Genomic DNA, 14962 nt, shown 5'->3' on the forward strand with positions numbered 1-14962 from the left:
CATACTATGACTTTTTTCGACATACTATACTATGACTTTTTTATGAATCTTTTCGACATACTATACTGACTTTTTTTATGATTTTTTTCGACATGCTATACTATGACTGTTTTTCGACATGCTATACTATGACTTTTTTTATGACTTTTTTCAACATGCTATAGTATGACTTTTTTCGACATGCTATACTATGATTTTTTTCGACATGCTATACTATGACTTTTTTATGACTTTTTTTCTACATACTATACTATGACTTTTTTTATGAATTTTTTCGACATGCTATACTATGACTGTTTTTCGACATGCTATAGTATGACTTTTTTCGACATACGATACTATGACTTTTTTTATGAATTTTTTCGACATACTATACTATGACTTTTTTTATGACTTTTTTTTCGACATGCTATACTATGACATTTTTATGACTTTTTTCGGCATGCTATACTATGACTTTTTTCGACATACTATACTATGACTTTTTTTATGAATTTTTTCGACATGCTATACTATGGCTGTTTTTCGACATGCTATAGTATGACTTTTTTGACTTTTTTCGACATACGATACTGACTTTTTTTATGAATTTTTTCGACATACTATACTATGACTTTTTTTATGACTTTTTTTTCGACATGCTATACTATGACTTTTTTTTTTTCGACATACTATACTATGACTTTTTTTCGACATGCTATACTATGACATTTTTATGACTTTTTTCGGCATGCTATACTATGACTTTTTTCGACATACTATACTATGACTTTTTTCGGCATGCTATACTATGACTTTTTTTCGACATGCTATTATGACCTTTTTCATGACTTTTTTTTCGACATGCTATATATACTATGACTTTTTTTGACTTTTTTTATGATTTTTTTCGACATACTATACTATGACTTTTTTTCGACATGCTATAGTATGACTTTTTTTCGACATACGATACTATGACTTTTTTATGACTTTTTTCGACATGCTATATATACTATGACTTTTTTTGACTTTTTTTATGACTTTTTTCGGCATGCTATACTATGACTTTTTTCGACATGCTATACTATGACTTTTTTCGACATACTATACTATGACTTTTTTCGACATACTATACACTTTTTTCGACATACTATATGACTTTTTTCATGACTTTTTTCGACATGCTATACTATGACTTTTTTCGACATGCTATACTATGACTGTTTTTCGACATGCTATAGTATGACTTTTTTCGACATACGATACTATGACTTTTTTTATGAATTTTTTCGACATGCTATACTATGACTTTTTTTTCGACATACTATACTATGACTTTTTTCGACATGCTATACTATGACTTTTTTATGACTTTTTTCGACATGCCATACTGACTTTTTTTATGAATTTTTTCGACATGCTATACTATGACTTTTTTTATGAATTTTTTTCGACATGCTATACTATGACTTTTTTCGACATACTATACTATGACTTTTTTCGACATGCTATACTATGACATTTTTATGACTTTTCGGCATGCTATACTATGACTTTTTCGACATACTATACTATGACTTTTTTCGGCATGCTATACTATGACTTTTTTCGACATGCTATACTATGACCTTTTTCATGACTTTTTTCGACATGCTATATATACTATGACTTTTTTTGACTTTTTTTATGATTTTTTTCGACATGCTATACTATGACTGTTTTTCGACATGCTATAGTATGACTTTTTTTTCGACATACGATACTGACTTTTTTATGAATTTTTTCGACATACTATACTATGACTTTTTTATGACTTTTTTTTCGACATGCTATACTATGACTTTTTTCGACATACTATACTATGACTTTTTTCGACATGCTATACTATGACTTTTTTATGACTTTTTTCGACATGCTATACTATGACTTTTTTCGACATACTATACTATGACTTTTTTCGGCATGCTATACTATGACTTTTTTCGACATGCTATACTATGACCTTTTTCATGACTTTTTTCGACATGCTATATATACTATGACTTTTTTTGACTTTTTTATGATTTTTTTCGACATACTATACTATGACTTTTTTCGACATGCTATAGTATGACTTTTTTCGACATACGATACTATGACTTTTTTCATGACTTTTTTCGACATGCTATATATACTATGACTTTTTTTGACTTTTTTTATGACTTTTTTCGGCATGCTATACTATGACTTTTTTCGACATGCTATACTATGACTTTTTTCGACATACTATACTATGACTTTTTTCGACATACTATACTATGACTTTTTTCATGACTTTTTTCGACATGCTATACTATGACTTTTTTCGACATGCTATACTATGACTGTTTTTCGACATGCTATAGTATGACTTTTTTCGACATACGATACTATGACTTTTTTTATGAATTTTTTCGACATGCTATACTATGACTTTTTTTATGAATTTTTTCGACATACTATACTATGACTTTTTTCGACATGCTATACTATGACTTTTTTTATGAATCTTTTCGACATACTATACTATGACTTTTTTATGACTTTTTTTGACATACTATACTATGACTTTTTCGACATGCCATACTATGACTTTTTTGCCATATTTTTTCGACACACAATACTATGACTTTTTCCGACATGCCAAACTATGACTGTTTTTCGACATACTATATACTATGACTTTTTTCATGACTTTTTTCGACATACTATACTATGACATTTTTATGACTTTTTTTCGACATACTATACTATGACTTTTTTTATGAATTTTTTCGACATGCTATACTATGACTGTTTTTCGACATGCTATACTATGACATTTTTATGACTTTTTTCGGCATGCTATACTATGACCTTTTTCATGACTTTTTTCGACATGCTATATATACTATGACTTTTTTTATGATTTTTTTCGACATACTATACTATGACTTTTTTTAATGAATTTTTTCGACATGCTATACTATGACTGTTTTTCGACATGCTATAGTATGACTTTTTTCGACATATGATACTATGACTTTTTTATGAATTTTTTCGACATGCTATACTATGACTTTTTTTCGACATACTATACTATGACTTTTTTCAACATGCTATACTATGACTTTTTTCGACATGCTATACTATGACTTTTTTCGACATGCTATACTATGACTTTTTTATGAATCTTTTCGACATGCTATACTATGACTTTTTTTGACATACTATACTATGACCTTTTTTTCGACATGCTATACTATGACTTTTTTCGACATGCTATACTATGACCTTTTTCATGACTTTTTCATTTTTTTCGACATGCTATATATACTATGACTTTTTTTGACATTTTTTTTATGATTTTTTTCGACATACTATACTATGACTTTTTTATGAATTTTTTCGACATGCTATAGTATGACTTTTTTGCTATACTATTTTTTTCGACATACGATACTATGACTTTTTTATGAATCTTTTCGACATACTATACTATGACCTTTTTTTCGACATGCTATACTATGACTTTTTTCGACATGCTATACTATGACCTTTTTCATGACTTTTTTCGACATGCTATATATACTATGACTTTTTTTATGATTTTTTTCGACATACTATACTATGACTTTTTTTATGAATTTTTTCGACATGCTATAGTATGACTTTTTTTTCGACATACGATACTATGACTTTTTTTATGAATTTTTTTCGACATACTATACTATGACTTTTTTTATGAATTTTTTCGACATGCTATACTATGACTGTTTTTCGACATACTATACTATGACTTTTTTTATGAATCTTTTCGACATACTATACTATGACTTTTTATGAATCTTTTCGACATACTATACTATGACTTTTTCATGACTTTTCGGCATCCTATACTATTACTTTTTTATGTTTTGATGACATACTATATTATTACTTTTTATAATATTTTTTACAACATACTACACCGAAAAGTCATATATATATATTGTGACGGCCCATTCAACAGGTTGAAACCTTGGGCAGAATCTTGCTCTGGGTGGACAGCCATTTGCTTTGGCCAGTTGGGTTATCAGACAGAGACAGAGGCATTTTTTAGAAAACCTTTATTTTCCAACTAATGATAATCTCACTCTCAACAAGACACAGTTTCAGGATTAAAAAGGGATTTAATCATTTATAAAGGTATCATAAAAACAAAGGGTTAAAGAACAGTTCCTATTCAACAACAGAACAGACTGATTTAGTAAAGCACCACTATAAAGTTCAACAGCTTCCGTTCCCTTGCATTTCCTTTTTTTATACACAGCACCATCTATAAAAGTAGTTTCAGACCAATTCTAATTGCAGTGTCAAATCACACTTCCCAAAGGTTTACAGTCATCCTGCACGTTTAATCGCGCTCTCCTCACAGTGTCTTTTCTCCCGATCAGCTTTCTGTTGTTTAAAACTCGTACACAGTATTTCTACAGAGCTTTCCCACTCAACATGTACAGACTGCTACAGTTTTTTAGACTAGTAACAGTCCCATCAGTCCAGCAAAAGGATCCTCTTCATCATGAGTTTCTGCTCCGATGGTGTAATTCCTCAGCAGTCACTCTTTTAGTCCATGTTTAACAAGTCTCTAGTGTGATGATTTATCCTGAGCCTGGAGAGAGGCCACTTCCCTCTGAATTATGAAGTCCTGTTGCATCAACTCTGTGTCTCAGCTTCACAGTCCCAGTTGAACACAAACGCTGGATGAGACCAGGTCTGCTGCAGCCTTGACCATCCAGCCGGGAGAAACAGAGATGTACAGCAACAACAATAATATTACAAAAGCTATAATGCTAAAAAAAATAAAAATGGGACTAATTATATTTATGGTAGTGGTGGATACAATAAAATTATAATAATAGCGTTAATTATAGAAATATGACTGTGAATAATATTAGTATCAGTAGTAGGTGTCAAGCAGGGCCGTTGCAACATGGCAAAACCACAATCCATGGATACCTGCAATATGAAAAAGCAAAAAGACTCAAGTTAGTATGCAATAAAAAATGTCACAGTAAAGTATGTCGCAAAAATGTCATATTATCATATCACATTATAGTGACAAAGTCATAGACAGTGTGTCCTGAAAACGTTATAAAAGCCATTGTATAGTATGTCATAAACACTGCTACTATAGTAGCAAGAAAGTCATGGTATGGTATGTCTAAAAAAAAAATCATAAAAAAGTCATAGTATAGCATGTCGAAAAAAGTTATAAATAAGTTATAGTATAGTATGTTTAAAAAAGTCAAAGTATAGCATGTCGAAAAAAGTTATAAATAAGTTATAGTATGCCGAAAAAAGTCATAAAAAAGTCATAGTATAGCCTGTCGAAAAAAGTCATAAATAAGTTATGGTATAGCCTGTCGAAAAAAGTCAAAGTATAGCCTGTCGAAAAAAATATATAAAAAAGTCATAGTATAGTATGTCGAAAAAAGTCATAAAAAAGTCATAGTATAGCCTGTCGAAAAAAGTCAAAGTATAATATGCCGAAAAAAGTCATAAAAAAGTCATAGTATAGCATGTCGAAAAAAATATATAAAAAAGTCAAAGTATAGTTTGTCGAAAAAAGTCAAAGTATAGTATGTCGAAAAAAGAAATCATAAAAAAGTCATAGTATAGCCTGTCGAAAAAAGTTAAATTATAGTATGTCGAAAAAAGTCATAGTATAGCCTGTCGAAAAAAGTCAAATTATAGTATGCCGAAAAAAGTCATAAAAAAGTCATAGTGTAGTATGTCGATAAAAAAGTCATAGTATAGCATGTCGAAAAAAGTCATAGTATAGCCTGTTGAAAAAAGTCATAAAAAAGTCATAGTATAGCATGTCGAAAAAAATATATAAAAAAGTCAAAGTATAGTATGTTGAAAAAAGTCAAAGTATAGTATGTCGAAAAAAGTCATAAAAAAGTATAGTATATGTCGAAAAAAGTCAAATTATAGTATGTCAAAAAAATCATACAAAAGTCATAGTATAGCATGTCAAAAAAAGTCATAGTATATAGCCTGTCGAAAAAAGTCATAAAAAAGTCATAGTATAGTATGTCGAAAAAAGTCAAAATATAGTATGTCAAAAAAATCATAAAAAAGTAATAGTATAGCCTGTCGAAAAAAGTCAAATTATAGTATGTCAAAAAAAGTCATAAAAAAGTCATAGTATAGCCTGTCGAAAAAAGTCAAAGTATAGTATGCCGAAAAAAGTCATAAAGTAAGTCAAAGTATAGTATGTCGAAAAAAGTCATAAATAAGTTATAGTATAGTATGTCGGAAAAAAATAAATCATACAAAAGTCATAGTATAGCATGTCGGGAAAAAATAAATCATACAAAAGTCATAGTATAGCCTGTCGAAAAAAGTCATGAATAAGTTATAGTATAGTATGTCGGAAAAAAAAAAGTCATAGTATAGCCTGTCGAAAAAAGTCAAAGTATAGTATGCCGAAAAAAGTCATAAAAAAGTCAAAGTATAGTATGTCGATAAAAAAGTCATAGTATAGCATGTCGAAAGTAAAAATCATAAAAAAGTCATAGTATAGCCTGTTGAAAAAAGTCAAAGTATAATATGCGAAAAAAGTCAAAAAAGTCAAAAAAGTCATAGTATAGTATGTCGATAAAAAAGTCATAGTATAGTATGTCGGAAAAAAAAAAAATCATACAAAAGTCATAGTATAGCCTGTCGAAAAGAGTCAAATTATAGTATGTCAAAAAAGTCATAAATAAGTCATAGTATGCTGAAAAAAGTCATAAAAAAGTCATAGTATAGCATGTCGAAAAAAGTCATAAAAAAGTCATAGTATAGCCTGTCGAAAAAAGTCATAAAAAGTCATAGTATATAGCATGTCAAAAAAAAAAAAGTCATAAAACAGTCATAGTATAATGTCATAAAAAAGTCATAGTATAGCAAAAACAGTCATAGTATAGTATAATGTCGATAAAAAAGTCATAGTATAGTATGTCGAAAAAAGTCAAAGTATAGTATGTCGTCATAAAAAAAAAAGTCATAAAAAAGTCATAGTATAGTATGTCGAAAAAAAAAAAGTCAAAGTATATATGTCGAAAAAAAAGTCATAAAAAAGTCATAGTATAGCATGTCGAAAAAAATAAAAAAGTCATAGTATAGCATGTCGAAAAATAAAAATCATAAAAAAGTCATAGTATAGCCTGTCGAAAAAAGTCATAAATAAGTTATAGTATAGTATGTCAAAAAAGTCATAAAAAAGTCATAGTATAATGTCGAAAAAATAAAAAAGTATAGTATAGTATGTCGAAAAAAAATATAAAAAAGTCATAGTATAGTTAAAAAAAAAAGTATCATAAAAAAGTCATAGTATAGTATGTCGAAAAAAGTCATAAAAAGTCATAGTATAGTATGTCGAAAAAAAAAAAGTCAAGTATAGTATGTTGAAAAAAGTCATAGTATAGCCTGTCGAAAAAAGTCAAAGTATAGTATGTCAAAAAAGTCATAAAAAAGTCATAGTATAGCATGTCGAAAAAAGTCAAAGTATAGTAAAAAAAGTCATAAATAAGTCATAGTATAGCATGTCGAAAAAAGTCATAAAAAAGTCATAGTATAGCATGTCGAAAAAAGTCATAGTATAGCATGTCGAAAAAAGTCATAAATAAGTCATAGTATAGTATGTCGAAAAAAGTCAAATTATAGTATGTCAAAAAAAAGTCATATAAAAAGTCATAGTATAGTATGTCGAAAAAAGTCAAAGTATAGCATGTCGAAAAAAGTCATGAATATGTCATAGTATAGCATGTCGAAAAAAGTCATAAAAAAGTCATAGTATAGCATGTCGAAAAAAGTCAAATTATAGTATGTCAAAAAAATCATACGAAAAAAGTCAAAGTATAGTATGTCAAAAAAAGTCATAAAAAAGTCATAGTATAGCCTGTCGAAAAAAGTCAAAGTATAGTATGTCAAAAAAAGTCATAAAAAAGTCATAGTATAGTATAGTATGTCGAAAAAAGTCATAAATAAGTCATAGTATAGCATGTCGAAAAAAGTCATAAAAAAGTCATAGTATAGAATGTCGAAAAAAGTCATAAATAAGTCATAGTATAGCATGTCGAAATAAGTCATAGTATAGCATGTCGAAAAAAGTGATAAATAAGTCATAGTATAGCATGTCAAAAAAAAGTCATAAAAAAGTCATAGTATAGCATGTCGAAAAAAGTCATAAAAAAGTCATAGTATGTCGGAAAAAAAAAATCATAAAAAAGTCATAGTATAGCCTGTCGAAAAAAAAAGTCATAGTATAGCATGTCGAAAAAAGTCATAGTATAGCCTGTCAAAAAAAGTCATAAATAAGTATAGTATAGCCTGTCGAAAAAAATATATAAAAAAGTCAAAGTATAGTATGTTGAAAAAAGTCATAGTATAGTATGTCGAAAAAGTCAAATTATAGTATGTCAAAAAAGTCATAAAAAAGTCATAGTATAGTATGTAAAAGTCAAAGTATAGTATGTCGAAAAAAGTCATGAATAAGTCATAGTATAGCATGTTGAAAAAAGTCATAAAAAAGTCATAGTATAGTATGTCGAAAAAAGTCATAAAAAAGTCAAATTATAGTATGTCAAAAAAAAGTTATAAAAAAGTCATAGTATAGCATGTCGAAAAAAAAAGTCAAATTATAGTATGTCAAAAAAAGTCAAAAGTCATAGTATAGCATGTCGAAAAAAGTCACAGTATAGTATGTCAGAAAAAGTCATAAAAAAGTCATAGTATAGCATGTCGAAAAAAGTCATAAAAAAGTCATAGTATAGCATAAAAAAGTCAAATTATAGTATGTCAAAAAAATCATAAAAAAGTCATAGTATAGTATGTCGAAAAAAGTCATAAAAAAAAGTAAGTCAAAGTCAAAGTATAGTATGTCAAAAAAAGTCATAAAAAAAAGTCAAAAAAGTCATAAAAAAGTCATAGTATAATGTCGAAAAAGTCATAAAAAAGTCATAGTATAGCATGTGAAAAAAAAAAGTAAGTATTATTCGAAAAAGTCATAAAAAAGTCATAGTATAGTATGTCGTCAAAAAAGTCATAGTATAGTATGTCGAAAAAAGTCATAAAAAAGTCATAGTATAGTATGTCGAAAAAAGTCAAAAAACGTCATAGTATAGTATGTCGGAAAAAGTCATAAAAAAGTCATAGTATAATGTCGAAAAAAGTCAGTCGATAGTAACTGTACGAAAAAAGTCATAAAAAGTAGTGTAGTATGTCGTCATAAAAAAGTCATAGTATCATGTCGGAAAAAAAAAATCATAAAAAAGTCATAGTATAGCCTGTCGAAAAAAAAAAGTCGAAAAAGTCATAGTATAGTATCGAAAAAAGTCATAAATAAGTCATAGTATAGTATGTCGAAAAAAAGTCATAAAAAAATAGTATAGCATAAAAAAGTCATAGTATTATGTCGAAAAAGTCAAAAAGTCATAAAAAAGTCATAGTATAGTATGTCGAAAAAAGTCAAAAAAAAAAGTCATAAAAAAGTCATAGTATAGCCTGTCGAAAAAAGTCAAAAAAGTCAAATTATAGTATGTCAAAAAAAGTCATAAAAAAGTCATAGTATAGTATGTCAAAAAAATCATAAAAGAATCATAGTATAGCATCGAAAAAAAAAATCATAAAAAAGTATAGTATGTCGAAAAAAAAAGTATAGTATTTCAAAAAAAGTCATAGTATAGCATGTCGAAAAAAGTCATAAAAATACTTTTTGTCACTGAAAGCTCATAAAAAGTACAGTATGTCATGTAAGTTAAGAAAAAAGTCAAATGTCAAAAAATGTGCACAATAAAACATGGAATTTTGTGATATTTTCATGGGACACTATAACGTGACTCTTATTATATATTACATTTTACTCCCTGTATAATTAACAGATGTTTTATTGTTTGTGTTGCAGTGACCCCTGGTGCTCAGCTGATGGAACAGACGGCCAGATTACAGTCCCTCAGCGACACACTGGGCAGATTGAAGGTACGCACACACACGCACGCTCATGCCCTTGAAATACTCACCTTACAGGCTGATTCAGGAACAGTTCCAATGTCCTCCTCCTCATTTCTCCTCTTTTCTCTCCTCTCGGTCAGGACGAAGTAGCGGAGCACGTCATCCACCAGCAGCCAGGAGCTCGCGTCTCGTCTGATTTTGCGACGTTCCCTTCAACGTTGTTTGTTAAGGTAAGAGCTTCAGATGAACCTGTTGGACAAATGTTATCAATTATTTCAGCTTTTTTATGGAGTTTGGATTTATAGAGGAGATTGAATAAAAGATCGACAGTCTAGTTCCATTTTTGAAGCGTTACCATCTCATACAAAGATTGTTTTTGACAACAACTGATAACTCTTTTTGATTACTTCGTTGAATTATTCTGCAGATGCAAAGTCGAGTGAGATTATTTTTTTCTTATTATTTTATATGTCTTTTATTATAGGAGTAAACCAGACATTTTTTTTTTTTACACAAGTTTTTAAGCGATTAACTGACTACGATTCAGATAAATGTCTGTTTTTCGACTTATCAACCATGGTGCTCATTGAATTATTTATTAAATATATTTTCTTTTTATATACATATGCAACTATTTCTTTAGTGACTACTTTTAACGACAAATACATAATTGTGGCCATATGATAAATTCATTATTTCCAAAAAAATGTACAGCTCTACAAATGTTAAGTATACAAATAAACAAAAATGTTGGAGATGGAAACAAACTTTTTCAAAATGTTGTCCTAACCACCTTTTGCACCTCTAATTTGTGTAATATTTTAGCTAAAAGAAACAATCTACTGTTCCAGTTTCATCTCAACCATTGTTTCTGTCATCTTGTTTTCCTTTTATTAAGAAAGCAGTTAGATTTCTTTAAAAAAAAAAAAACAGCAGAGAAGCAGAAGTGAAAAAGGTTCTCACCACAATCCACCATGCTGAACACTTTTCTGTCTTCAGGCGAAGGAGGAGAAGCAGGCCGACACGGTTCTGGTGGGTCGGGTCATGGTTCCCTGTAACCGCGGCCAGGAGCAGATCCACCGCCTCGTCCTGTCACAGTCTCAGCTGCAGCGAGTCCACAGTCTGCTGCAGACCTAGACTTCACCTGCGATCCTACCTGCTGCACCACCACCACCACCACCACCATCACCTCTCAACAGCTTGGCAGCCTGGTTTCCACTCCAGGGCCAAACAAGTCAAACCAGGAGGTATTTCAGATCGATAGTGAAGAGCAATACAAGTTGATCTGTGACGGTCAGGGCTGTAGTTTGAGTCCAGCTTAGTCTCAAGACCACTTTGGATTTTGGATATCTAGAACTTGTTTGGTCAGTTTTAACGCTGCCTCCTTCTCAAATTTGACGATTGGCTGCTTTTCTTCGTCATATATAAGAGTAAACTGAAAATGTTTGGATTCAAAAGAAATATGAAGATGCCCTCGCTCAAGACTTTGTTAAATTATAATGGGAACATTTGGCTGTTTTCTATCATTTTATTGACAAAACAATTAATCAAGAAAATTATCAGGAGATTAATTGTTATAACCCATACTTGTAGGCCAAACTACAGTTGTTAATTTTAAAAATATTTAAGAAAAATCCACTTAAGATCAGGAAAACAGCATATTAATGTAGTGGTATACAATGAGTGAAACTACCACCATCAAATATCAGATCTTCCTTCTTGTAAAGCTTCACAATGACTAAAATCTAAATCAAATTACACTGAATTTGGGTTTCAAAGTGATTTTGATTAGACGGCTGTTTCTCAACTACAGACCTGAATACTGCAACTTAGATAACTTATCGACTGGGTGAGGCTACATTTAGTTTTATGGCCAGAAAAGAAAAAGTACTTGTAACTGCACTGCTGCATGCTGCCCACATTCACAGATTTCTGTTTGTTGTTGAGTAGAATATTTATGAATCTCCTCTTTGGCCCCGGTGTGGAACCTGAACATTGTGGTTTATACATCAGGCCAGAACATCATATGTTGCTCTTTGTTACACTGTTAAAGTATTAGAGGCATCATGACTGTGTGTTGTATTTTTTAATCAGGTGTCATTTTTGTGTGTTCCATTTTTATAATCCAACTGTCTAAAAGGGAAAGAAGGATAATGTGATTTTAAAATGATTTGTCCGTCGTGGATATTTTACTGCGGTTTGATCAAAGATACTTTTTGCACATATATTTAGTCCTGAGTGACGGAAGAAATCCTGGATGTAACTTTATTTAACTGATGTTCTGATGACAAAATTATTTTGGCAATGTCATCATGCACACAAAGTCCAGAATGTGTTGAGGATTTTGTATTTTGCTCTGTGGTTTGATTAAATCCGTGTGGACGGCACAGAACAGAAAAAGATGATTAACCTCAACGGATTTACTGTGTAAAATGCGTATTCAATTATTTTGCTTTTGCGGATTTTTCATGTTTTATTTAAAAAACCTCAAATTAAGCAATATATGGTTTAAATTATTTCGTATTTATTACACTCGTGGTGTAAAATCCAGGAAGTTGTTACCGTCTACTTTTACATGCTCGGTATAAACGACACGCTGGTTGTCTTTGGTAAAGTTACTGAATTCGTAAAATCCAGAATTGTGTGTTTACCTTTTGTTCTGCTGAGATTCCTGTTGCTGTTTCAAACTTCGTCCGAGCCTTAAACCTGCAGAGAGCCTTGTGGTAAAGAGCGGTCACCTGCCTTATGTTTCATCTGTTTAGACCAAACCTCGTTTGAAGCAAAACTACATCTTTGCCAAAGAATCTTTGTTTCTTTTCACCACGTTTGCCATGGCTGTTCTTAAAAAGAAAAAAGGCGTTTAATTTATTAATCCAGGCTAATTATTTATTTTTTGATTTGTTAGACTATGTTTACACATTTATTGTCATAACTTGAATTTTTATTTTATGATTAATTTAAGTAACGGGCATCTACATTACTGTAGTCTAAGAGGGAAAATGCAGACATTTATTTATTCATTATGTTATTTATCTGTGCAGCTGATGTGCCGATTCTGCAGCTCGTCTAACTTGTCTTATCTTTTCCCTTGTGTGGCTTCCTGCTCCTGCACAACCGATAACCGATCAATAAAAATATTAAAGCCAATGTTTCTTTGTCAGCCTTCAGTGTCTTCATTCAAAACATGGAATTTAGCGAAAATGTTAAAGAATCTGATTTATTTTTCTTTACATTAAAACACATTTTCAAGTTTTAACGGATTAAAACATTTCACTGGTCTATAAGTAGAAAAAGGTATAAAATATTTATCTAAAAAGTAGAAATCAATAATCTTTCAGATATCAACTAAAACAATTTGGTCGCAAATAAATAAAAAGTCATTTTTAGTTAAGTTAGGTAGTTTTGTCATTACATTTTTTTAAATGCTTTCACATCACTGATTTAATCTACAGTAAGAAAAAAGTTTGATCACTGCCACACTGTTCTTCTGCCGAGGACGTGGTTAGTGATTCTCTGAAAGACAGAAAGAAAAACAGCAACCAGCTTTTAAAGTAAATGTATCAGATGAATATTTCAGACTCTGTGAATGAGATCAGATGTTTGTGTTGTACCTTGTTGTAGAGTTGAGCGTTCAGCCGGTAAGATCGATACTCTGCTTTTCTTCTTTCTTCCTCTTTCCTCCTCTGCACCTCTGGAAGAGTCTCATAAATCCTGGTGAAGAGACGTGTGTTGAGACAAAAAAAAGGTAACTAAATATTCTGCAACATCTGAGTTAAACAAAAGTACTGCAGCACCAGTTTGTACCAGTGATGATGTAGAACGACAAATCACAGTACTCATAATACCTAAACTTTTATTGCAACGGCTGCATTTGAAATGTCAGGATGTTATAAGCTCCCAAACCAATAAAATGATCTTACATTACTTTATTTTAACCATTTAAAAACACTAATATTAATGTTAAATCCAGTCCAAGTGCAAATGGTAATATTTCAGACTCTAGTACGATGTTATATTACATTTTTCATCAAGGTATGATTTTTTTTTATTCTTGTGGTACAAATTGGAAAGATCCCCCTAGATTGTCTTAAGTATTGCAACTAAAGTTTTGAGTTTTGCAAAGTATTCATACTATCTTTCCTCAGAATAATAAATCACTTATTATTTAATGTTTTGAAAAACAATATTCAAAGCAAATGAAAATCTTACTGTTTGGATCTCTGTATCATCTCCTTTCTCGGAACAGCCCTCCTGAGCAGAGCGGTGCCTTAACAAACATATAAAATAAGAGGTAATCAGTCTGTTTTTTTTAAAATAACATCAGAAATAGAGAGCTGTAGTATCCAGTAGGTTTGACGTTACAAACAGCACATTTCCCTCCTGGTGTGTGTTGTTGAGTACCTGCAGGCTTCGGCAGCCTCCCTGATCCTCCAGGCCGGCTGAAGAGTTCGCCTCTCTCTCTGCTGAAGACTTCCTGTAGCTTCCTCTCCTCCACCTGCAGAGCCAGACGCTTCACCCTCCGCCTGGACTGAGAGACGAACTCTGGACGACGCATCTCCAGAGCCTCCTGCAGGATTGAAGAGGAACAATAATGTTTTTAAAACACGAAAGGGATCAATAATAACAGAATTTAAAGTATATACATTTAAATTAAATCAGAATGGACTGCCAACGTTGTATCTTGTATGTGAACAAGTAGATAACTTGTTTTGTGAAAAGAAAAAGAGAAACCAACCTGAAGAGAGATGCGAGCCAGACCAGAGGACATGGTTTTGGTTCGTGGATCTACGTCGGGTTCAGCATGATGTTGGTTTCTGTCCTCGTGGACTTGTCTCTGTCTCAGCGGTTCTCTCCATGGATGGATTTTGCTGTATGGTTCAAACCAGGCGGTGCTCGGCCTCCACGACGACTCCTCTTCCTCCGGCCGGTTCTCCTTCCTCCCCTCTGACCTCAGGTTGTCAGCAGAGATGAACCATGAAACACCTGGAAACGACCAGAGACA

The 14962-nt window shown here is 31.2% G+C and overlaps 1 protein-coding gene across 1 annotated transcript in view; it reads left to right on the forward strand.

The window, feature by feature from the left end:
• Positions 1-11143, forward strand: part of dctn1b (dynactin 1b) — a 45678-nt gene extending 34535 nt beyond the window's left edge. Inside the window, exons 26-28 of the mRNA XM_054613542.1 lie at positions 9914-9987; positions 10101-10190; positions 10960-11143. Coding sequence (XP_054469517.1) covers positions 9914-9987; positions 10101-10190; positions 10960-11097 — 302 coding nt within the window. The 3' untranslated portion in view covers positions 11098-11143. The remainder of the gene's footprint in view (positions 1-9913; positions 9988-10100; positions 10191-10959) is intronic.
• Positions 11144-14962: the final 3819 nt, after the last annotated feature.

This window comes from Anoplopoma fimbria, chromosome 15, assembly GCF_027596085.1.
Source record: "Anoplopoma fimbria isolate UVic2021 breed Golden Eagle Sablefish chromosome 15, Afim_UVic_2022, whole genome shotgun sequence".
NCBI classification, from domain to species: Eukaryota; Metazoa; Chordata; class Actinopteri; order Perciformes; family Anoplopomatidae; genus Anoplopoma; species Anoplopoma fimbria.